Genomic DNA, 26,130 nt, shown 5'->3' on the forward strand with positions numbered 1-26,130 from the left:
ATATATATATATATATATATATATATATGTATGTATGTATATATATGTATATATATATATATATATATATATATATATGTATGTATGTATATATATGTATATATATATACATATATATATGAATATTTCTCCCCTGTTCGCCGCCACACAGATCACGGCACCCACATAACACCGCTCTTGTGCGCTCTATTGCAGCGACTGTGTGGAAACTATGTTCACATATTCAAAGTTCGGGGCACTCCTTGCGGTCCAGATTTTATTGTTTTGTTTAAACTGTCAATCAAAGCAACAGAATATAAATCAAAGCTTTTTTGTATCTGAATAATTATTTGTTGCAGCCCTAAACGACACATTACCGGTACTTTGGGGTAGGACATACATCAATGAAGTTTGAAATATGAGATGAAATTCAAACCGAGCAGACGAGGAACATTTGACTTTTAACCTCAGCTACCTTCTTGTGTTAAATACTTTTCAAGTGAATATGATTATTTCTGTAAAATAGCAAAATTAATGCTAAGCAAAAAAAAACCCTCAACATTGAATGTTACTGGAACAACACAATTTGAGACAACAGAATAAATGTCAACTTTCATCATCGTTTAATGGATTGAGGATTATTTTTGAATATTACTTAAACCAGGGGTCACCAACGCGGTGCCCGCGGGCACCAGGTCGCCCGTAAGGACCAGATGAGTCGCCCGCGGGCCTGTTCTAAAAAAAATAAAAATAAAAAAAAATTTAAAAATAAAAATTTTAAAAAAAAAATTTAAAATTTTTTTTTTATTTTTTTTAAAAATTAAATCTACATAGATACACTTTCAATCAGTGCATCAACCCAAACAACCTCCCCCATGCACACTCATCCACACCCACTCACACAAAAGGGGTTATTTCTTTCTGCTACCAATATTCTGGTTCCCACAACATAGACAACACATCTGCAAGGGACACAGTCCCTGAAGCACACATGATTGTATAGGCTGCTGGTCCACTAACATTTTCATTAATTACTATTTTTTATGTAATTATTTTTATATTGTTTTACTTTCTTTTTTATCCAAGAAGATGTTTTTTATTTATTTATCTTATTTTATTTTATTTTTTTAAAAAAAGGGCCTTATCTTCAACAGACCAGGTTGTCAATGAAATTAGATTTGTTTAAAGTTTTTTTTTAAACCAGGCCCAGTACAGATAATGTCCAAGTCGGACTCAGCAACACACACCTTCATTCATGTACACAGAAAAAAATTAGGGAACACAACAGATTGCATATAATTTATAAACAAAATTACATTTTCAAAATAAGCATTTATGTACAGTCCAGATTATGTCCAGGTCACTCAAATTAGGGAACACAACAACAGATATCATATAATCTATAAACATAATTATACTTTCAAAATAAGCCTTTGAGGACTTCTCATCTTTTTTTTAATGTTTTTTGGCATCATTATCGTTTTCAACCATGTAACTTTCTAAAGTTAGAAAATACTGAATAAATGTTTTAAAGAAAGTAATACTAAGTGAATATCTGTTTTTGGCCTTAAAAATAAACATTTTACCGAGTACTATAATTAAATTGACTAAATCATGATTGTCAATGAACTCTCCTAAAATAACAGAAACCACATTAAGCTTCATAAACAAACCAATCCTTAAACACATTTTTTCAACTTCCACCCAAAACAAAGACACAATATGACAATACCAAAACAAATGCAGGGTGGATTCAGGCTCCTGACAACAAAATGGGCAATCATCTGACTCTGTCATATTCCATAATTTTAACATTTTCCCTGTGGTTAAGAAGTTATAAATAATTTTAATTTGAAAATAACGATTTTGCACATCGATAGTGGTTTTATAGATTAGTTTGAATATGGCATCCCATGGCAACGGGCAGTCAAAAAAGTCCTCCCATTTTCCATTTGTGTTGTATGAGGCAGCCTTCAAAGATTTCTTCATTAAATAAAAATTATATCTTTTTCTATTTATTTTAGTTCCTTTTTGCCAACTAGAATTTCTTATTAGAGGTTTACAAACTAATAATTTAGTAGTTCCATAATTAATTATTTGTTTCCATATTTTCCCAATTACTCCAGTTAGTTGATAAAATGAAAAGCTTGAGCAAGCATCACCATACATAGCTCTAAATTCATCATACTTCATAATTTTACCATTCTCATTGATAATATCATTGACAAAAATGATTCCTCTTTCAAACATATTTTTCCAAAAGAAAGGCTTTCCATCTATTACAATATTAGAGTTCATCCATATTAACTGCTGCAAAATATCGTCTTTTTTCTGGCACATAAAATTGAAAACACCACTATGAGTGGATTGTTTCCTTTATGAACCCCGCCATGTTTCCCAGCAGACTCTCTGGGACGGGATCACTTGTAAAAAAGGATACAATTTCTTTTGATACAGTACATGTTTTTTGTCCAACAGGACATTTGTGTACCACTCAATGTTTAAATACATCTTTGGAACAATTGATGCTTTTAAAGACAGACACATAGCTTCAAGGTTGAGAAGTTTCAGGCCCCCATATTCATACTCTTTGTACAAAACCTTTCTTTTAATCTTTTCTGGTTTGCCGTTCCAGACAAAATCGAAGACCCTCCGCTCATAAATCTTAAAAAAGTTTTGTGATGGAGCTGGTAATGACAAAAACAAATAAATAAATTGAGGAATAATTAACGAGTTGGCAATAGACATTTTACCATACAAGGTTAGGGATTTCCCTTTCCATAATTGCATAATTTTGTCCAGCTTTCTTAGTCGATTATCATAATTTACTGAGCCTAGATCTTCCAGATTTTCTGGGACAACAACACCAAGTATGTTAACTGGTCCATCTGTCCACAAAACAGGCACTTTGCATTCCATTCGAAAGGACGTTCCCTTTAGATTTCCGATCCTTAACATTTTACATTTATCATAATTAAGCTTAAGGCCAGATTGCTGTGAAAATATGTCCAAAAGATTAAGAAGGTTCCGCAAACAATGAGGAAAAATCTTATCTTTGTGAATCAGCTTTTTCTGACATGAACTTCATCAAGAACAAACACAGAACACGCCTCACTGATGCACATCTGCAAGACTCACTCAGAGTTGCAGTGTCAAGTTACACACCAGAGTACAACACACTAGTTAACAGCATGCAATGCCAGGCTTCCCACTAACTGACAAAGAAACAGATAACAGATTTGGTGTCCAGTTCAAAGTGTGACATGATTTAAAAATTTGAGAGTTTACTTTTGTATTTTACATGAGTTATTATTTGTACAAACATGGTGCAAAGTAATTCATGATTTGTTAAAAAATGTTAGTGGCTAGCTAGTTAAAATGGGATATTGTGATTTCACAAGACTGTCTTAGAAGTGATCATTTGAAAATGTTCAATTTGAAAAATGTGCACTTAGAGAAAATATAAAAATAAAGTGTTGCATATTGATATTTATCTGTTTCTATATATATTTATTGTGAGAAATCATTAAGATGATCAGTGTTTCCACAAAGATAAATATCATTAATTATTAATAATAACAGAGTTAAAGGTAAATTGAGCAAATTGGCTACTTCTGGCAATTTATTTAAGTGGTTATCAAACTGGTAGCCCTTCGCATTAATCAGTACCCAAGAAGTAGCCCTTGGTTTCAAAAAGGTTGGTGACCCCTGACTTAAACCTATTGGATAGTTTCTCTGAATATTTGTTTTCCTTAGCCAGCAAACTAGTTGAAACTGATTCACTGATTCAATCAGCAATCAGTTTTTGCTGATTTATAAATATGTAAAACAATTATTCCACGTATAACTCTGTGAGATAACCCCAACTTGGAACCTGATCTTTGTTTACTACTATCATAGTACTGTTTTAGGTCTGCTGACTTGTGCTTTCTCACAGATTCCCACCACGGTGCGCTCCATCCACCAGGATAAGATCCTGTCACTCAGACAGCAGACACAGTTCCTGTGGGAGGCCTACTTCTCCTCTGTGGAGAAAATAGTGCTGACCACACTGGAGGTGAGGATTCCACACATGCACGTAGCCGTCCTGCGCCGCGTCATCAATCACCCTCTCGGTGGGCCGCACTGTCACGGCAGAGGGCGATAGTGTCATTGAAGACGTGGCGGCAGAAGACATGATTCATAGCAGATGTGGTAGTTGGTCATGTGATGAAGTGCTCGTGTTGATTCCAGTCCAGTGGTGCTCATTAGTGGTCCTTGTAGTTTAAGTAGTTGAAGTGAGAGGACTATCACTGTTTACATAGACGCCATTGACCTTAATGTGTCGCTCCTATTTCCAACACGGAATATTCCATTCATAATGACATTTACATATTATATATTGGGGTTCCCAATCACTTCATAATTGGTGCTCATTTTAGGGGCTTTTGAACTGATCAATATTGGAAGTTTCTTTGACTAAAGTACTCAACTTGTGTACAGGGAAAGTCTGCATTCCTCCCCTCTTGGCATGGGTTAAAATTGGAGATGTCCGATAATGGCTTTTTTGCCGATATTCCGATATTGTCCAACTCTTAATTTCCGATTCAGATATCAACCGATACCGATATATGCAGTCGTGGAATTAACACATTATTATGCCTAATTTTGTTGTGATGCCCCGCTGGATGCATTAAACAATGTAACAAGATTTTCCAAAATAAATCAACTCAAGTTATCGAAAAAAATGCCAACATGGCACTGCCATATTTATTATTGAAATCACAAAGTGCATAATTTTTTTTAACATGCCTCAAAACAGCAGCTTGGAATTTGGGACATGCTCTCCCTGAAAGAGCATGAGGAGGTTGAGGGGGACGGGGTTCATTGGGGGGGTAGGAAGTAGCGGGAGGTTTATATTGTAGCGTCCCGGAAGAGTTAGTGCTGCAAGTGGTTCTGGGTATTTGTTCTGTTGTGTTTATGTTGTGTTATGGTGCGGATGTTCTCCCGAAATGTGTTTGTCATTCTTGTTTGGTGTGGGTTCACAGTGTGGCGCATATTTGTAACAGTGTTAAAGTTGTTTATACAGCGACCCTCAGTGTGACCTGTATGGCTGTTGACCCAAGTATGCATTGCATTCACTTGTGTGTGTGAAAAGCCATAGATATTATGTGATTGGGCCGGCATGCAAAGGCAGTGCCTTTAAGGTTTATTGGCGCAGCGGCGTTTTAAAAAGTCATACATTTTACTTTTTGAAGCCGATACCGATAATTTTGAAACCGATACCGATAATTTCCGATATTACATTTTAAAGCATTTATCTGCCGATAATATCATCAGTCCGATATTATCGGACATCCCTAGTTAAAATCTCACCAGTAATTAAATATTATTTATGTTTATTTTTTGCAAAACAATTATTTTGTTGAATCACTGTAAGGTGCTTAGTTTCAACATGCTATTCGCATTCATGTCATGTGGCTAAAGTTAGTTCAAAAGAAGTTACTTGAAGTGGGCCAATGCACATTTTGAGTACCGTAATTTTCGGACCATATGGCGCACCGGATTATAAAGCGCACTGCCGTTGAGCGCGTCTAGTCAGGTCTATTTTCATACAAAAGGCGCACCGGATTATAAGGACTGGAGTGGAAGAAGTGTCAAAAAATGGAGCTAACTGTTTTAATGACATTCAGACTTTACTTCAATCAACAACGGAGCAGCATCTCCTCATCCATGGCTCACTAGTGTAATAACAACGCTGGAAATGTGTCCCGTGAAAAACCGTCCGACCGGAACTCTCTAATAAATAAAGCTCCTTGGGTGAATAATGTAAACTCACTATACCGGTATGTTTTAGCGCTTTCATGGCGAGTTTACTGACAGATATAAGTAAGAACTTTACACTACTTTATATTAGAAATAGCAACAGCGGAGGATGAATGTCCCATAACAAGAAGATAGAGAAAAAGAAGAAGTGTATCGACTACGCCGTCAGCACGGACTAAAAGGCGGATGCGCACACTTTTTCAGGACTTATGCAGATCCCAAATACAGATCAGCAGGTAGCAGAAGGTAAGAAAAGTTGCTTTTGCATAATATTGCGAAACAAAACGCCAGATAAATGGTAAATTGGTTATACTTGTATAGCGCTTTTCTACCTTCAAGGTACTCAAAGCGCTTTGACACTATTTCCACATTCACCCATTCACACACACATTCACACACTGATGGCGGGAGCTGCCATGCAAGGCGCTAACCACGACCCATTAGGAGCAAGGGTGAAGTGTCTTGCTCAAGGACACAACGGACATGACGAGGTTGGTAGAAGGTGGGGATCGAACCAGGAACCCTCAGGTTGCTGGCACGGCCACTCTCTCGACCGCGCCACGCCGTCCCCAGGTAATATGTCTTACCTTATACACACACCACAATAATACTCCTATGTTGAAGCACAGTACAATCCATCAAGCAGTGTGGCTTCATTGCTTACCAAAGTCGTACTAAAACATTTTGATAGATTTTTGAGCACCGTGTGTAATGTTCTATATTTTCAATGGAACATATAAAATGTTAGTGTTGTATTGCCATCATATTGCAGTCTACACTTATCTGTAACAGCTTCTTCCCTCAGGCCGTAAGACTCTTGAACGCATCATAATTATCCCCTCAATTCCCCCCAAAATGGATTAACTCGCTGGAATATAAAGACAATATAACAAACATCCATAAACGTGGATGCATATGAAAAAGTGCAATATATTTATCTGTACATTAACCTATTTATTTATTTATATATGCACCTTATTGCTTTTTTATTCTGCACTACCATGAGCTGATGTAACGATATTTCGTTCTTATCGGTACTGTAGAGTTCAAATTTGAATGACAATAAAAAGGAAGTCTAAGTCTTATGTTTGACTGCCATCTACTGGTCACGCTTATCATTACATCCTGTAGAAAATAAAATAGCTTCGAGGTCAGTAAGCAAAACCAAAATGATTCCGTACATTAGGCGCCCCCGGGTTATAAGGCGCACTGTCGATTTTTGAGGGGGAAAAAATGATTTTAAGTGCGCCTTATAGTCGGGAAAATACAGTACCCTAATGGAGTTTATGTTGGAAAGTCAAAAAATGCTTATCAATAAAGAAGTTCTCTTTTAGTGACACGACCTGCTGTTACTCATACTTTTAGTCGAACTTGTTAAGTTTTATGCAACTCCTAAATCCCACATAAGCTGCGTTTTCTCATTTGAATCACAGTATCCAGTGCAGTTGGAGTTCACCTGCACTGACCTCATCATTTATTCAACAGCAACCCAGTTCGTGGAGTTTATGACCGAAAAAGTCTCCTCTGGAATTGTTTACAGAGGAGGGGATGAAGACTCAGAGGTTGCAGACGTGTTCGACTTCCTCTCAGCTCTTATCAAAATATCTCATTTAATTTCCTCTCCTACTGCATCACGCGGGAACAAGATTCCCCTCGCTGCTTCTTCAAGTACGTCTTCCACAGTGCGGCTTTTTTTTCTTCCACAATCTGTCTGGGCTACGGCGTGTGTCTGATTGCGGCTATCGCGGCATCTCAGGTCCGTTGTTATCTCGCCCGTTTTTTTACGGTGAGCTGTCGGCGCACCGCGTCAGAAACACATCTCCATATGTCAAGGTGTGTCGCGCGGCACCACCCAGGCGTAACCTTGCCATGTTGTCACTAAAGACCAAGGTGACTGAGTGTCTGTGTGGAGCGCGGCTTAATCCTGACTGACTGTCCCGTAAAAAGCAGCGAGGCATACAAGGTGCACTATATTGCCAAAAGTATTTGGCCACCCATCCAAATGATGAGAATCAGGTGTCCTAATCACTTGGCCCGGTGAATAAAACCAAGCGCTTAGGCATGGAGACTGTTTCTACAAACATTTGTGAAAGAATGGGCCGCTCTCAGTGATTTCCAGCGTGGAACTGTCATAGGATGCCACCTGTGCAACAAATCCAGTCGTGAAATTTCCTCGCTCCTAAATATTCCAAAGTCAACTGTCGGCTTTATTATAAGAAAATGGAAGAGTTTGGGAACAACAGCAACTCAGCCACCAAGTGGTAGGCCACGTAAACTGACAGAGAGGGGTCAGCGGAGGAATTATGGTGTGGGGTTGTTTTTCAGGAGTTGGGCTTGGCCCCTTAGTTCCAGTGAAAGGAACTTTAAATGCTCCAGGATACCAAAACATTTTGGACAATTCCATGCTCCCAACTGCGCTCTGAGGTCCGAGAGCCAGCTCCAGCTCGTGGTGCCAAAGACCAGACTTAAATCCAGGGGAGACAGGGCCTTCTCTGTGGTCGGCCCTAAGTTCTGGAACACTCTGCCCCTCCATGTTCAAACTGCTCCCACAGTGGAGTGTTTTAAGTCTCGTCTTAAGACCCACTTTTATTCTTTGGCTTTTACCACTATGTGAGTTGTGTGGTCCTCTGTCCTCTGTTGTCCTCTGTGGGTTTTTTTTAATAAATGTTGATATCTATTTACTGTTTTAATTGTTTTTTTCCCTTTTAAAATAGTTTTTAATCATATTTATTTTTATATTGTTTTTATATTGGTTTTATATTTATTTATTTTTTGTTTTTATTCAGTCATTGTTGGAGCTAAGGATAATATTTTAATATTGTTTTTAATATTATCGTGCAGCACTTTGGAAACATTTTTGTTGTTTAAAGGCCTACTGAAACCCTCTACTACCAACCACGCAGTCTGATAGTTTATATATCAATGATGAAATCTTAACATTGCAACACATGCCAATACGGCTGGGTTAACTTATAAAGTGCAATTTTAAAATTCCCGCCACACTTCCGGTTGAAAAACTCCTTTGGATAGGATTTATGCGCGTGACGTCACAAAAGCAACGGAAGGGGTTGGACCCCATCGGACCCGATAGAAAAGCCTCTTGTTTTCTTCGACAAAATTCCACAGTATTCTGGACATCTGTGTTGGTGAATCTTTTGCAATTTGTTTAATGAACAATGGAGGCTGCAAAGAAGAACGTTGTAGGTGGGATCGATCGGTGTATTAGCGGCTAAGTACAATACTTACAGCAACACAACAAGGACTACTTACTACGCCTAGCCGATGCTTGCCGCCAAACCCACGGATGAAGTCCTTCGTCGTGCCGTTGATCGCTGGAACGCAGGTGAGCACGGCTGTTGATGGGAAGATGAGGGCTGGCTGGCGTAGGTGGAGCGCTAATGTTTTATCATAGTTCTGTGAGGTCCGGTTGCTAAGTTGCTAAATTAGCCTTAGCGTCGTTAGCAAAAGCATTTTTAAGCCTTACCAGGCTGAGAATTTTTAACCGTGTAGTTACATGTCCATGGTTTAATAGTATTGTTGGTCTTCTGTCTATCCTTCCAGTCAGGGGTTTATTTATTTTGTTTGTATCTTCATTTGAGAACGATGCTATTACGTTAGTTCAGTAGCTAAGTGTGTCACCGATGTATTGTCTTGGAGATAAAAGTCACTTTAAATGTCCATTTCGCGTGCTCGACTCTCATTTTCAGGAGGATATAGTATCCGAGGTGGTTTAAAATACAAATCCGTGATCCACAATAGAAAAAGGAGAGTGTGGAATCCAATGAGCCAGCTTGTACCTAAGTTACGGTCAGAGCGAAAAAAGATACGTCCATCACTGCCTCTCAAGTCCTTCACTGTAACGTTCCTCATCTACAAATCTTTCATCCTCGCTCAAATTAATGGGGTAATCGTCACTCTCTCGCTCCATTGTAAACAATGGGGAATTGTGAGGAATACTAGCTCCTGTGACGTCACGCTACTTCCGGTACAGGCAAGGCTTTTTTTTATCAGCGAGCAAAAGTTGCGAACTTTATCGTCGATTTTCTCTACTAAATCCTTTCAGCAAAAATATGGCAATATCGCGAAATGATCAAGTATGACACATAGAATGGATCTGCTATTCCCATATAAAAAAAAAAAAATCATTTCAGTAGGCCTTTAAATGTGCTATATAAATAAAGTGGATTGGATTGGATTGGAACAGTTTGGAGTGGGCCCCTTCCTTTTCCAACATGACTGTGCACCAGTGCACAAAGCAAGGTCCATAAAAACATGGATGACAGAGTCTGGTGTAGATGAACTTGACTGGCCTGCACAGAGTCCTGACCTGAATCCGATAAAAAAAACCTTTTGGTTGAAGTAGAACGTAGACTGAGAGCCAGGCCTTCTCGACCAACATCAGTGTGTGACCTCACCAATGCGCTTTTGGATGAATGGTCGAAAATTCCTATGAACACACTCCGCAACCTTGTGGACAGCCTTCCCAGAAGAGTTGAAGCTGTAATAGCTGCAAGAGGTGGACCCACATCATGTTGAACCCTGTGTGTTAGAAATGGGATGGCATTTCAAGTTCATATGTGAGTCAAGGCCAACGTTCCCTCTAAGGTGTGCGCCTGCGCAATTGCGTACTGCTCAAACGTCCTCTGTGCACAGCAAATATATGCCGCGCACCAAATCAAACCCATCTGAATTCTAAACAAAATAAACACATTTATTCTGTGTAATTTTGCAATACAACTCTGAGTGACAGTGACAACAAGCGGCCCTAACGGTGTTCGTCAACACCGTTCAATTGAACACCATTCAATTATTGTAACGTCTATCGAGATGCTTCGAGGCCAGGAATTATATCGATCACTTTATTGAGCAAAACTGTTTATAACCACACCAAAAACATGAGTAAAAAACTTCTATCTCGAAAAACTAGTCATTTTCTGCCGTACAAACCAGGCCAAAACCAACTTGTCATCTGTCACCAACACGCATACCACTAAGCCACTGGTGCATTTATGGCCACACAAAAAGTCGGACAACTCAAACACAACACAAAGTTACACTATGACTCCTCAGTCATACGTGTGCTTATTCTACTGTCATTTATTATTAATATTAATTTGTTTATATTAATCATGGAATGCTGTTACTAGAGAAAGTTACAGGAATGCACACTTCATCCTATGCTTACATTTCATTGTGCAACATGAGGATGTTTAAGGGCAACTAAATGTGATCTCTGAAAGGGGTACAAATGATTTCCAAAGCAGGACACCCACCCAGACATATTGTACAATACTAATCCATAGCTTATGAAAAACAAGATTTCTTTTATTTTCATTACAAGTGGGGCAAATCACTAATATTACAAAATAATCTCATGAAAATGACTCCTCTCATTTGAGTGTTATTATAAAAGTTTGTTTTAAGACAGTTGTGCTGCTGGTATTGCCACGTGTGATGTTGCTCACATGTGCTCCACTAAATGCTCAGGGAGTTTTTGTGTTTGCTCACACACATGAACAATTAGAGGGAACGTTGGTCAAGGCAGGTGGCCAAATACTTTTGGCAATATAGTGTAAGTGCAGGGTGACGTATGGTGTAGTTCCACAGATGACAACTGAGATTATTAATTCATTCCGTCAACCCTCCACACACACACCCGTAAAACCACGCCAACCACTTGTTATTGACTGCCCACGTCTACACAAAGAGTGTGTATGCGCCCTTTTCCGACAGCTTATCGTGCAGTGTTTCCTGACCAATCACGCGTCTTTCCACCAATCACAAGCCGCCAGTACACCTTTTAAAGTCCACCTATTAAAGTACACTCCTGGAGAAGCAGGATTTATCTGTCATGCTCTAATTGGTTGATTGTGGCCGTTCGGAGGGGGAGATTGAGTCGTCCATCACATGGCGACTGAGCTTGTGCTGACTGAGGAGGAGCGGCAGCCAAGCGAGCCAAATTGCCCCTCGTAAGATGGAAGGGCCGTGGCTTTTTTTTTTTTTTTTTTTTTTTTAAGGTGGCAGGCGTTGTTTTGACAGATAAGTTAACGGCTATCGCGTTAATCTTTCAGGCCGAGGCAAATGAAACAAAGCTCGGGGGCGTTAAAAAGCTCACCCCTTGCATTTTTTTCCACACCCTCCTGCCCTACCTATGAAGATTTTTTATGTGGCTTTGTCAATATTTTCACGGCGGCGGGCCTTGGAGCTATAATAACTTTTTTACATTCCAAACAGCTATCAGCTGCTTACCCGTTACTACAAATCACAAACTCTCCTCTGAGTTACCAAGCCAGCAGCCATCACCTCCCGATTCAATAGCCGCTATAAAACACGGCCCCTAAACCTGCGCCTGTTTTACTGAAGCAATTTAGCTTGGCTCAAGGGCAAGGTAGCAATATCTCTGTTCTCGGCCCGCCCGTTCAGCAGAGGCCGCGGCCGCCAGCGAGGAGAGACGGCTAAGAGACTAACGGCCGTTCTGCTGTCGGACTGTTTGACTGATCGTGGAAAGGATCGAAGCCTGAATGACTTTCTGCTTAGACGCGACTGATGACTTTGTTGCTGGAACTCTGATAGACTCTGTGCGTGCTTGTGACCGGCCAACGCCTTTGACGTCGGGGTCCTTTAAAGAAAGCAAAATTCTGTTTATGTCGGCGAAAAGTTGTTGACTTGATCGACTACTGTAGCTGTTGCTTAGGCCAGTGTTTTTCAACCTGGTAAGCCGTGGGAGATTATCTAATTTCACCTATTTGGGTTAAAAATATGTTTTGCAAACCAGTAATTATAGTCTGCAAATGATGTGTTGTTTTCTAGAGCTCGGCAAAGTAACCGTGTAATACTCTTCCATATCAGTAGGTGGCAGCCGGTAGCTAATTGCTTTGTAGATGTCGGAAACAGCGGGAGGCAGTGTGCAGGTAAAAAGGTATCTAATGCTTAAACCAAAAATAAACAAAAGGTGAGTGCCCCTAAGAAAAGGCATTAAAGCTTAGGGAAGGCTATGCAGAATGAAACTAAAATTGAACTGGCTCCAAAGTAAACAAAAACTGAATGCTGGACGACAGCAAAGACTTACTGACGGCGTCCACAATGTACAATTGGAACATGACATGACAATCAACAATGTCCCCACAAAGAAGGATAAAAACAACTGAAATATTCTTGATGGCTATAACAAAGTAGATGCGGGAAATATCGCTCAAAGGAAGACATGAAACTGCTACAGGAAAATACAAAAAAAAGAGAAGAAGCCACCAGAATAGGAGCGCAAGACAAGAACTAAAACACTACACACAGGAAAACAGCAAAAAACTCCAAATAAGTCAGGGTGTGATGTGACAGGTGGTGACAGTACACCTACTTTGAGACAAGAGCTATATTGATGCATGGTTGGTTATGGTTTAAAGTCATATCCAACAATTACGACAACGACTTTTTACTGTCAACTGAGTTTCATTTTTTAATGATTTCTCATGGTGGTGGGCATCCGGATTTTTTCAACGCAAAAAATGTGCCTTGACTCAAAAAAGGTTGAAAAACACTGGCTTAGGCTTAGCCAACATTTGATAGCTTCTTTCACAAGTAAAACATAAACAAGTTATTTTAAAAATGTTTTTTCATAGCCGGGTCACAAAAATGTGTGTTTAGGCAATTCACAAGACCGTATTTTGGTCTTTTTTCAAATCCAACTCTGACTACTCTCATATACAGTACAGGCCAAAAGTTTGGAGACACCTTCTCATTCAATGTGTTTTCTTTATTTTTATGACTATTTACACCAGGGGTGTCAAACTCATTTTAGATCGGGGGCCACATGGAGAAAAATCTACTCCCGGCATGATAACATAGAACTAAAGACAACTTCAGATTGTTTTCTTTGTTTAAAAATAAATGAAGCACATTCTAAAAATTTACAAATCATAATGTTGTTGGTTTTTTTACACTTATATGTTGCGGTTAATAGTATTCTACCTTTATTTATCGTTATTTATACTTTCTGAATAAATAATGTGATAATGTTCATCAGTCAACTCATTGATGTTAATTTGCAATCCATCATCAATCAATCAATCAATGTTTATATATATAGCCCTAAATCACAAGTGTCTAAAAGGGCTGTACAAGCCACAACGACATCCTCGGTACAGAGCCCACATCAAGATTAAAAAAATAATATCAAAATCAACTTACAGGATGTTATTTATTACATATTACATATTTATTCATTTTAAAAAATGTTTACATATGTAGTATAATCTACAAAGATACAAAGAATTGCTATTGCGACATCTAGTGGACACATTTAGAACAGCAGTTTCTTTCATTCAAAAATTTCGGCTCATTTTTATACTTAGCAAACTCATCCCGTGGGCCGGATAAAACCTGTTTTAACTGGCCCGTAGGTTTGACACCCCTGATTTACATTGTAGATTGTCACTGAAGGCATCAAAACTATGAATGAACACATGTGGAGTTATGTACTTAACAAAAAAAGGTGAAATAACTGAAAACATGTTCTATATTCTAATTTCTTCAAAATAGCCACCCTTTGCTCTGATTACTGCTGTGCACACTCTTGGCATTCTCTCAATGAGCTTCAAGAGGTAGTCATCTGAAATGTTTTTTACTTCACAGGTGTCATAGCTTTGATGCCTTCAGTGACAATCTACAATGTAAATAGTCATGTAAATAAAGAAAACACATTAAAATGATAAGGTGTGTCCAAACGTTTAGCCTGTACTGTATATCCCATCTCCAGCAACTTCATTTTACTTTTATATTAGGTTCTAAAGCAGAAGATGACTTGTTTAAGTATTAGGAGTGAGTTTTAAGTACAGAGTCCATTACAGTGATTGGACTGGAAAAATATTCCACAGTTAATTGTATCATACATTCATTAAGGGGTGTAACGATGCGTTTCAACTTCAAGGATGGTTCCGCCCTATCATGGTGAGAAAAACAACCGTTGAGATGCAAAAGAGCAATCCTACTGTCAATGTCAACAACAGTGGTCGAAGTGGAATTTCCTGCCGCTGTGGATCGACCAAAATAGTCAGAATCACCACCTTAGCATTTTATTCAGTTGTAAACAAATGGCACAAAGGAGTATCTATGACCAGAATGTATCTAACTCCTGGTATATTAAGTTAAAGTTAAAGTTAGAGTACCAATGATAGTCACACACACACTAGGTGTGGTGAAATTTGTCCTCTGCATTTGACCCATCCCCTTGTTCACCCCCTGGGAGGTGAGGGGAGCAATGAGCAGCAGCGGTGGCCGCGCCCGGGAATCATTTTTGGTGATTTAACCCTCAATTCCAACCCTTCACTGCAAACACTGAAATCTAAGTAAGATTAAATATCTCAAATAAGAGTGATATTTGCTTATTTTCTGTCTGATAAGATAATTCTTCTCACTAAGCAGATTTTATGTTAGAGTGTTTTACTTGTTTTAAGGGTTTTGGTCCTAAATTATCTCAGTAAGATATTACAGCTTGTTGCTTAGATTTTATGACCTTTATTGAGTAAAACATGCTTGAAACTAGAATATCAACTGATGCAAAGCTTTGTCATCAACATCACAAGTATAAAACTACTTTTTTAAAGTAATAATTTCTTACTTCAAGCATGAAAAAAAAAATCATGATGCCGAGCGCATATCATTATGTCAAGATAATGGTACTAGCATTTATTTAATTTAAGAATATTTTTCAACATACTGAGCAAAAAGGTCTCTTTTTTTTCTACCAAGAAAAGTGCACTTGTTATTAGTGAGAATATACTTATTTTAAGGTATTTTTGGGTTCTTTGAGGTTAGCTACTTAGGGACTGAATGTCCCTTTGGGACAGAGGACCCTATTGTATTTCTAGCATTTTATTATTATTATTCCGCCGCCTCTTTGAGCTGTAATTTGACTCCCTTAACATGCTTCAAAACTCACCAAATTGGACACACACATCAGGACTGGCGAAAATTGCGATTATTCAAAAAACCAAACCCCAAAACTCAAAATTCCGCTCTAGTGCCCCCTTGGAAGAAAACACAGACAAAACTGCCTGTAACTTCCAGTAGGAATGTCGTAGAGACATGAAACAAAAACCTCTATGTAGGTCTCACTTAGACCTAGATTTCAAACACTGACATCCCCCAGCAAAAATCAACAGGAAGTTTGCAATTCCCCCTTCAAAAGAAAAGTTTAGTAAAAACAGTCACCTTTGCCTCTTTGAGCTGTAATTTGACCCCCTTAACATGCTTCAAAACTCACCAAATTGGACACACACATCAGGACTGGCGTAAATTGCGATCTAATCAAAAAAACCAAACCCCAAAACTCAAAATTGCGCTCTAACGCCCCGTAGGAAGAAAACACAGACAAAACTGCCTGTAACTTCCAGTAGGAATGTCATAGAGACATGAAACAAAAACCTCTATGTAGGTCTCACTTAGACCTAGATTTCATACACTGACATCCCCCAGCAAAAATCAACAGGAAGTTTGCAATTCCCCCTTCAAAACAAAAGTTTAGTAAAAACAGTCACCTTTGCCTCTTTGAGCTGTAATTTGACCCCCTTAACATGCTTCAAAACTCACCAAATTGGACACACACATCAGGACTGGCGAAAATTGCCATCTATTCAAAAAACCAAACCACAAAACTCAAAATTGCGCTCTAGCGCCCCCTAGGAAGAAAACACAGACAAAACTGCTCCTAGGAAGAAAACACAGACAAAACTGCTCCTAGGAAGAAAACACAGACAAAACTGCCTGTAACTTCCAGTAGGAATGTCGTAGAGACATGAAACAAAAACCTCTATGTAGGTCTCACTTAGACCTAGATTTCATTCACTGACGGCCCCCAGCAAAAATCAACAGGAAGTTTGCAATTCCCCCTTCAAAACAAAAGTTTAGTAAAAACAGTCACCTTTTTTCAAACATTATCTCCTCTGAGCGCGTTTGTCGTGTCGGCTTCAAACTAGTACAGGAGAGAGATTGAACTCTTCTGATTAAAAGTTGATTAAAGAGTTTTAATTACTACTCCGGTTTGGATTTTATGTGCCGTCAAAGTCGGTCCCGTCCATCGCTGCTTGCAGCTTTAATTTTACTTGTTTTGGAAAGTCTTGACAAGCCGAATTTTCTTGTTCTATTGGCAGATAATTTTGCTTAGTTCAAATAAAATACCCCTAATTTTTTTTGTTTTTGAACACTGACTTTTTGCAGTGTTGATGCTGAGTGCCAAGCAGGGAGGTAATGGGTCCCATTTTTATAGTCTTTGGTATGACTCGGCCCGGGATTGAACTCGCGACCTACCGATCTCAGGGCGGACGCGCTAACCAAAAGGCCCACTGAGGCTAAATTGTCTTTTAGAAATGGCTGAAAGGACAGTGTTGTATGGGGGAGATAGGTGGTGTCGTAGACCACCTCCTCTGTTCGGGCATGGTTTTTCAACCTTAACATAGATGGCTTCTCTCACTCCTCTTTCGTACCATCAGTCCTCCCTGTCCATTTTTGTTCCCAAAGGACTGCTGTTTCTTTTTGAGTACGTTGGCTTAGTGGTTGTTGTGTATTGCAAGCTAAATTTTACGTTTATCAGTGAATTATGTGGAATATTGCTTCATTACATATATCGTACCGTGACTCGGGTATCATGACAAGTACCGTATCGTAAAGTCAGTGCCAATACCCAGCTCTAAATATTACTGTGAACATCATCCTGTTCCAGCAATAAATACAAGTGATTATCACAGCAGTTACAGGATGATATTCGCGAGTATTTATTGCTTTTTGCTTCATGGGTTTTTTTTGTGAGAAAACACATTTTGGAATGAAAATATTTCAACGATGTGATTAAAAGGCTCGTTGATCAAACGCATAACGACGGATAATGAAAGGTCTTTATGACTATTCATCACTTTTATAATTTGTCAGGAATTGTGTGTGTTTGCATTTTTGTCTTTTGCAAATGTAGAGTCTCATTCTAAGAAACACGGCAATTATGTGAATGGAAATAGTTTTTCTATTAAAAAACCCCGTTTCCATATGAGTTGGGAAATTGTGTTAGATGTAAATATAAACGGAATACAATGATTTGCGAATCATTTTCAACCCATATTCAGTTGAATATGCTACAAAGACAACATATTTGATGTTCAAACTGATAAACTTTTTTTTTTTTGCAAATAATCATTAACTTTAGAATTTGATGCCAGCAACACGTGACAAAGAAGTTGGGAACGGTGGCAATAAATACTGATAAAGTTGAGGAATGCTCATCAAACACTTATTTGGAACATCCAACAGGTGTGCAGGCTAATTGGGAACAGGTGGGTGCCATGATTGGGTATAAAAGTAGATTCCATGAAATGCTCAGTCATTCACAAACAAGGATGGGGCGAGGGTCACCACTTTGTCAACAAATGCGTCAGCAAATTGTTGAACAGTTTAAGAAAAACCTTTCTCAACCAGCTATTGCAAGGAATTTAGGGATTTCATCAAATATCATCAAAGGGTTCAGAGTATCTGGAGAAATCACTGCACATAAGCAGCTAAGCCCGTGACATTCGATCCCTCAGGCTGTACTGCATCAACAAGCGACATCAGTGTGTAAAGGATATCACCAGATGGGCTCAGGAACACTTCAGAAACCCAATGTCAGTAACTACAGTTGGTCGCTACATCTGTAAGTGCAAGTTAAAACTCTCCTATGCAAGGCGAAAACCGTTTATCAACAACACTCAGAAACGCCGTCGGCTTCGCTGGGCCTGAGCTCATCTAAGATGGACTGATACAAAGTGGAAAAGTGTTCTGTGGTCTGACGAGTCCACATTTGAAATTGTTTTTTGGAAACTGTGGTCGTCGTGTCCTCCGGACCAAAGAGGAAAAGAACCATCCGGATTGTTATAGGCGCAAAGTGTAAAAGCCAGCATCTGTGATGGTATGGGGGTGTATTAGTGCCCAAGACATGGGTAACTTACACATCTGTGAAGGCGCCATTAATGCTGAAAGGTACATACAGGTTTTGGAGCAACATACTGTATGTTGCCATCCAAGCAACGTTACCATGGACGCCCCTGCTTATTTCAGCAAGACAATGCCAAACCACGTGTTACATCAACGTGGCTTCATAGTAAAAGAGTGCGGGTACTAGACTGGCCTGCCTGTAGTCCAGACATGTGTGGCGCATTATGAAGCCTAAAATACCACAACGGAGACCCCGGACTGTTGAACAACTTAAGCTGTACATCAAGCAAGAATGGGAAAGAATTCCACCTGAGAAGCTTCAAAAATGTGTCTCCTCAGTTCCCAAACGTTTACTGAGTGTTGTTAAAAGGAAAGGCCATGTAACACAGTGGTAACATGCCCTTTCCCAACTACTTTGGCACATGTTGCAGCCATGAAATTCTAAGTTAATTATTATTTGCAAAAAAAAATAAAGTTTATGAGTCTGAACATCAAATATCTTGTCTTTGTAGTGCATTCAATTGAATATGGGTTGAAAAGGATTTGCAAATCATTGTATTCCGTTTATATTTACATCTAACACAATTTCCCAACTCATATGGAAACGGGGTTTGTATTATATAGATCTATGTTAGTATATATTTTCTATGTATTTACATTGACTGAATGACAAAAAGTGCTCAACTCTAAATACAATATCGACATCATTCGTGCATTTATATATATATATACATATATTGTGGTTTACTTATGCAGATCATTAAGGACCGGGTTTTGGAGCACAACTCCAGGAGCAGCCTGATGTGGAACAGTCACCCTGGGGGACTCTTTGCTCTGCCGCAGTACTCGGGCTACCTGGGAGACTTTCCCTTCTACTACGCCACTCTGGGTAAGTCAAATTCACACATTATAGTGCTGATTCTTTCAAAAATATGCATCAAAATACACGTATTGGACACATGATTGGGTACAGCAGCACAATTTCAGATCCCATACAAGAGCGCTTGCTGCCAAATACCCTGGATTCCCCAGTGCCCCTAAAGCTGTAGTCCTGGGGGGAGACACTGATCCACTGCCCCCGTTGAGAGTCAGGCGAGTGCAGTGGAGGAAGTGGCCTTTGACTGATGGTTGTATTTGTGCTGCTGACTCACCCGCCTCTCCATCATCGTTTTTGAGTCAGCATTCGCTGTCGCCGCTGCGGTTCAGCAACGCCGAGTTATCCCTTCTCCGCATATACGTGACCCTTTAGTCCCCCGCTTCTTCACTCCATCATCACTCTAACCACACACAGCAGTATGAATGCATTTGACATGGGCCTGAACCAGTGTGAACTACCCACAGAACAAATAAACAGCCTGTGAGGGATTTTTTTTTGTGTGGTTATTAAAAGGCGGAAAAAAAGAGGTTTGAGGTGACAATACGTGCTGGTTGGGATAAAAAAAAAATTTATTATTTTTTTGTTTGTTTGTTTTGTTTACATACCAAACATCATTATAATAAGAAACGTACTATGTTGGCATTTACATAATTGAGTAGGTGCAAAAGGTTTGTAATTGTGGTGGGATTTTGTGTTGTTATTTTCTTACTTAGATTTAGACAAACTTTATTGATCCACAAGGGAAATTGTTCCACACAGTAGCTCCGTTACAAAGGATGGAAAGGATAATGCACAAAAAGAGGGCAAAAACAAAAAGTATAAAGTAGACTAAAAATGTACCATAGTAGCAATATAAATATAACATATATGTAATATTTACATATTATATATACAGTATATAATATATACAATATACAAAACAAATCGCAATTACCATGTACAATATTACGGTATATGCAGTGTTGGGTTAGTTACTGAAAACCAGTAACTAGTTACAGTTACTAGTTACGTTATTTCAAAAGTAACTCAGTTACTTACACCAAAAAGTAATTTGTTACTGTGAAAAGTAACTATTTAGTTACTTCTTCTACTTTTTTTTTTTTTAAGCTCCCTTTAATGCCCATTTAGCCTTCATTTCAGTACTGTTATTGCACTGGAGAATAATACAATCTGTTGATCAACTTGACATTAATTTGCATCACTGAACTCTGCTGAGCAATGTGCTCTACATACAACACACAAATACAAAGATATGTTTCAAAGGGCCAATTTATTTCAGGCCAGAACAAATTGACAAAACTTTTTTAAATAGCTGCAACAAAACATACATAAGTAACAAACAGCATAATAACAACATAGCTGTAAACCTGGCTTCACCTAAGGAAGGCACACATGACATACACAAAGCCTAACCAGGCATTTTTTTTCTCTCAAGGAATTCGGAAATAAAATGTATTCAGGAGATCAACACTGTACTGATGCCCAGGACACTACACATTTCCCCAGTTTTAGTTTAGAGATAAGGAAAGATTGGCCTGGCCCACTAGGATCCCTCTTTATATATGTGAACTTTATAGTCTATACATTTAGAGTGATGTGATACTCAAACACTCTAGAAGTCTAGAATGAAAGAGTATATAAGAGAATTGACAGAGTGTGTGTACCTTCAGTGATGAATGATGTGCAGAGGCAGAGTTTGGAGTGTTTTCTTTAGCTCGCTTTCCATGTTTATGTACTCACTGTCCAGGTACTTGGGACATGTTTTCCGTGCCATTTGCTGTTAGACGCCGGTATCATGCTAATTAGCTGCCTGAAAGCGGGTGACTCTACTGTAGAAATAGCCTGCATGTCTTCTAGCACACACACTGCAATGGCTCTATCAGTGTTGTCCTGTTTAGCAGTGCCTCCGTTAAAATCCTTAGGTGGAGCTGAAGTGGCATCGGAGTCTGTGTCTCTCTTTACTAGCTTTGTTGAAGCATGTTGCTTTTGTAGCTGTTTCAGCAGATTTGAATTGCTGTTTTGGGCAGTATTCCCAGGCGCGGTCACTGCTGCTGCTCACTGCTCCTCTCACCTCCCAGGGGGTGATCAAGGGTGATGGGTCAAATGCAGAGAATAATTTCGCCGTGTGTGTGACAATCATTGGCACTTTAACTTTAAGTAGATGGGATATTTGATCCAAGACACAACTTACATTTAACTAAAATGTTCTTTTCTTTGTCCTCTACAAAAGAAAAGTAGTGAGAATGTTAAGAAACTCGACTTCTGGCTTCGCCATGATGTCTTGTTAGTTGTTATGAGAGTAGCGCATGTGTGTGTGTGGCCCTTTAAGATATGACAGCATGTGAGGTGAGTGACGTCAGTGAGTGAGTGGGCGAGAGAGGTGAGGGAGCGCAACAGTGAGTGCGTGCAGGTGCTCTAGCTTGGTGGATGGCTACGTGCAAGACACCAATAAAGTCACAAAGTTGCAACAAACCGCCGGCCTGTCATGTCTGTTTATCATGTTTTTGTTTTGGCCATGTGCTGTTTGTTTTTTTTGGACACTTTCTTAGTTCCTGGTTTCACTTCCTTGTTTGGTTTGGTTTCCATGGTCACCCATTAGTTTTCACCTGTCATGTCACGCACCTGTTTTACGTTTTGAGTCACGCACCTGTTTGTTCCAATCATGTCACTGTTATTTAAGTCTACCTTTGTTCATCACTCGTTCTGCCTGCATTCTGTTTGTCACGCGTTTATGTCAAGTAAGTGTTTGATTATGCCATGTCATCCATGCCAAGTAATTAAGCTTCATGTGTTTTAGGCACGCTTGCCTTTTTGCTTTATTGTTTGCGTGTGTGATAGTTTTAGTGATTTATGTTGAATAAATCCAAGCTCACCTTCACGCTGTCGTCCGGAGCCGTTTTTTGCATGGGAAGAACAACCCCGCAGCCAGCTGCGACCCCCCCACGTGACACGGCCTCGTCATTCACCGTCGAGTCCGGAGCTGTAAAGACCCACTGAAGGTTGTTAGCCCCGAAGTACATAGGCCCTGGAGGAACATCTCCCCTGCGCCCCTCAACTACGGTCTGGCAGCCCCCCCGGCCCCGCCCACACAAAGCACGGCTTTTCTTTTCCTTGTGACACAGAAGGACGACACCGCAGCGCTCCAATAAAACACACTCAGATCTTTTGTTTCTAGCCGATACTACATAAAAAATAACATCAAATAACGCAGTAACGCTTCATGTAGTAACGGTAACTGAGTTACTGAATATAAAAAATAACGCGTTACATTACTAGTTGCCGCCGAAACTAACGGCATTAGTCCCAACACTGTGTATATGTAACAGCTGCAGCAAAGGAAAAAAAAGGCAGCATAAAAAAAGAGTAGATCCAGCAGAAAATATACATTATAAACAAAGAGAGGTACACAATAATAAAAATATGATAAAGCCAATCAACACTGAATAGTGTCCGGTATTTTTTAGTCTGGAATGTGTTTTGCTTTATTCGATATTGAAGTGCTACTTCACACACAATATTTAAATATTTTTTCAGCTTTTTTCAATATCTATTATGACACCTAGAATGGGTTTTCATACACCCTGTCAAGGTCTACACCACCTACAGTCGCGATCAAAAGTTTACATACACTTGTAAAGAACATAATGTCATGGCTGTCTTGAGTTTCCAATACTTTCTACAACTCTTATTTGTTTGTGATAGAGCTTCTGGCAAGCTTCTGGTTGAATTTTTGACCACTCCTCTTGACAAAATTGCTGCAGTTCAGCTAAATTTGTTGGTTTTCTGACATGGCCTTGTTTCTTCAGCATTGTCCACACATTTAACTCAGGACTTTGGGAAGGCCATTCTAAAACCTTCATTCTTGCCTGATTTAGCCATTTCTATACCACTTATGACGTGTGTTTGGGGTCATTGTCCTGTTGGAACACCCAACTGCGCCCAAGACCCAACCTCCGGGCTGATGATTTTAGGTTGTCCTGAAGAATTTGGAGGTAATCCTCCTTTTTCATTGTCCCATTTGCTCTCCGTAAAGCACCAGTTCCATTGGCAGCAAAACAGGCCCAGAGCATAATACTATTTTTAATTATATATATATATATATATATATATATATATATATATATATTGAGCTGTTTGGCCACAATACACAGCAATATGTTTGGAGGAGAAAAGGTGAGGCCTTTAATCCCAGGAACACCAATCCTACCGTCAAGCATGGTGGCGGTAGTATTATGCTCTGGGCCTGTTTTGCTGCCAATGGAACTGATGCTTTACAGTGTGGACAATACTGAAGAAACAAGTCCATGTCAGAAAACCAACACATTTAGCTGGACTGCACCAATTTTGTCAAGAGGAGTGGTCAAAAATTCAACCAGAAGCTTGTGGATGGCTACCAAAAGCGCCTTATTGCAGTGAAACTTGCCAAGGGACATGTAAGCAAATGTTAACATTGCTGTATGTATACTTTTGACCCAGCAGATTTGGTCACATTTTCAGTAGACCCATAAGAAATTCATAAAAGAACCAAACTTCATGAATGTTTTTTGTGACCAACAAGTATGTGCTCCAATCACTCTATCACAAAAAAATAAGAGTTGTAGAAATGATTGGAAACTCAAGACAGCCATGACATTATGTTCTTTATAAGTGTATGTAAATTTTGAAGCCTTTTGTGGCTTTACAGAAGAACATTGGTCCCAGGATGGACCCCTGCGGTACGCCGTAAGCGAAAGGGTTAGGCATTGGAGTTTTAGTTTTTTGTTTGGGGGTTAGGGTTAGAACTAGGTTTAGGGTTGGAGTTAGGGGATTTGAGGGTTTAGGACAGGATATCCAAAGTGTGGCCATTTGCGGCCCGCAGGTCATTTTTTAATGGCCCCACGGCCCATTTTAAAATACGATTAAAAAAATTGAAAACATAAAAAGTGGTATGAAAGACCAAACAGGTGAAATGTAACAAGAAAATGTTGCAATGTTTACTCTAATAACACAAAGCTGCCATGCAGGCTGTTTCTTTCTTTAAAAAATAATAATGAATCAAAATCAATGTTATTATGAATTATTGACCTATCCAAGGCTCCAATTACGTCACATTAAATATTCCACTTTGAGATATTTTTTTGGGAAAAGTTGCATATTTTGTGTTTGCCATATAAAAAAAAATTGTTTTTTTATTTTTTTTAAAGACAGCCTAAAACGAACAAACAAAAAACATAAACAACAATACAACGTATAATTGACGGATAGATCTGAAGTTGATCTCGAGATTATTGTGTTAAAAGTAAACAGTAAAAAAAAAAGTATAATTTATTTTTTAACACTTTAATGAGTAGGACCCTTTTGGTTCCCCAATAATTTTTGTGTGATTTGTTTTTCAGTGTCATTGCTCAAAAAAAAATTAATGAATTAAAATCAACGGTGTTATGAGTTATTGACCTTTTTAAGGCTCCAATTATTATATAATCTGAAATATTCCTCTTAAAAATTTTATTGGGTAAAAATATTGCATATTTTGTGTTTTTTCCATAAAAAAACAGGGTTTTCTTTGACAAAAAGAGCATACGACTTAAATCTTTAAAAACGTTATATTGACAGATAGACCTAATGTTGATCTAGAGATAATAATACTGAATAATGACACATTTTAAATATTTTTTGGACCAAAACCCTTTGGTGTCCGGGATCAAGCCTGAGTGGAGGCCTTAATGTATATTTTTTATGCATATATTGTATTGGTTTTTAAAATAAAAAAATATCAAAATGGCCCCCGCTTGCTTTGATTTTTCAGTGCGCGGCCCTCAGTGGAAAAAGTTTGGACACCCCTGGTTTAGGATTAGGGTTCAGTTCGGGGAAGTGTTGTTTTATGAATGTGTTTAACCACATTAACAAGCGTCCGTGTTTGTGTTTCAGGGATTAAACCGTACCCAAAATTCACAGCCGTCATCCACGCCGTCTCCAATCTGGTGTCCCAGTCTCAACCCATCCTCAAACTGCTGGTGGCAGTGGCCAAGTCCCAGTACTGTGCACAGGTGAAGGATATGTGAATGTAATGTGTGTATTATGTGATTATCACGTGTATCATCTGTGCGGTGTGTGTTAAGTCTGGTGGACCGAGTGTGAGCAGTAGTGTGTAGCAGTGCTGCATTTGTCTCCATGGCAGCCAAACCCCCTTCAACACAGCTGGAGACATCATGTATTGATTCCCCTGCTCACTCCTTACCAGCATGGGAAATGAAATGGAATGTGCTTCCTGATGGCTGGTTATGTGTGAGGGTGTGTGTTCACGTGTGTGTGGGTCTCTTCTTTTTTTCTTTTTTTTTTTTGCTGTGCAAGTTTGATAGTGTACGGCGGCATGGGGAGTCCCGACAACAGTTTTGTATTTACTGTACAATGGGTCCCCACCTATTTGCGATCCAGCATTCATATTTCTGCAAATTAGCAGATTTTTGGTAACAACAAACAAACAAAAATTGTAGTGAGACACGCCCAATTATACCCTTTTCTCTCTGAAAATAGGCAGG

At 39.1% G+C, this 26,130-nt stretch overlaps 1 protein-coding gene across 1 annotated transcript in view; it reads left to right on the forward strand.

The window, feature by feature from the left end:
- ext1b (exostosin glycosyltransferase 1b) overlaps positions 1-26,130 on the forward strand; it is a 380,067-nt gene that overhangs the window by 303,089 nt on the left and 50,848 nt on the right. The window contains exons 4-6 of the mRNA XM_062029979.1: positions 3,917-4,036; positions 19,492-19,624; positions 25,520-25,638. Coding sequence (XP_061885963.1) covers positions 3,917-4,036; positions 19,492-19,624; positions 25,520-25,638 — 372 coding nt within the window. The remainder of the gene's footprint in view (positions 1-3,916; positions 4,037-19,491; positions 19,625-25,519; positions 25,639-26,130) is intronic.

Source organism: Entelurus aequoreus, linkage group LG20 (genome assembly GCF_033978785.1).
Source record: "Entelurus aequoreus isolate RoL-2023_Sb linkage group LG20, RoL_Eaeq_v1.1, whole genome shotgun sequence".
Taxonomy (NCBI): Eukaryota; Metazoa; Chordata; class Actinopteri; order Syngnathiformes; family Syngnathidae; genus Entelurus; species Entelurus aequoreus.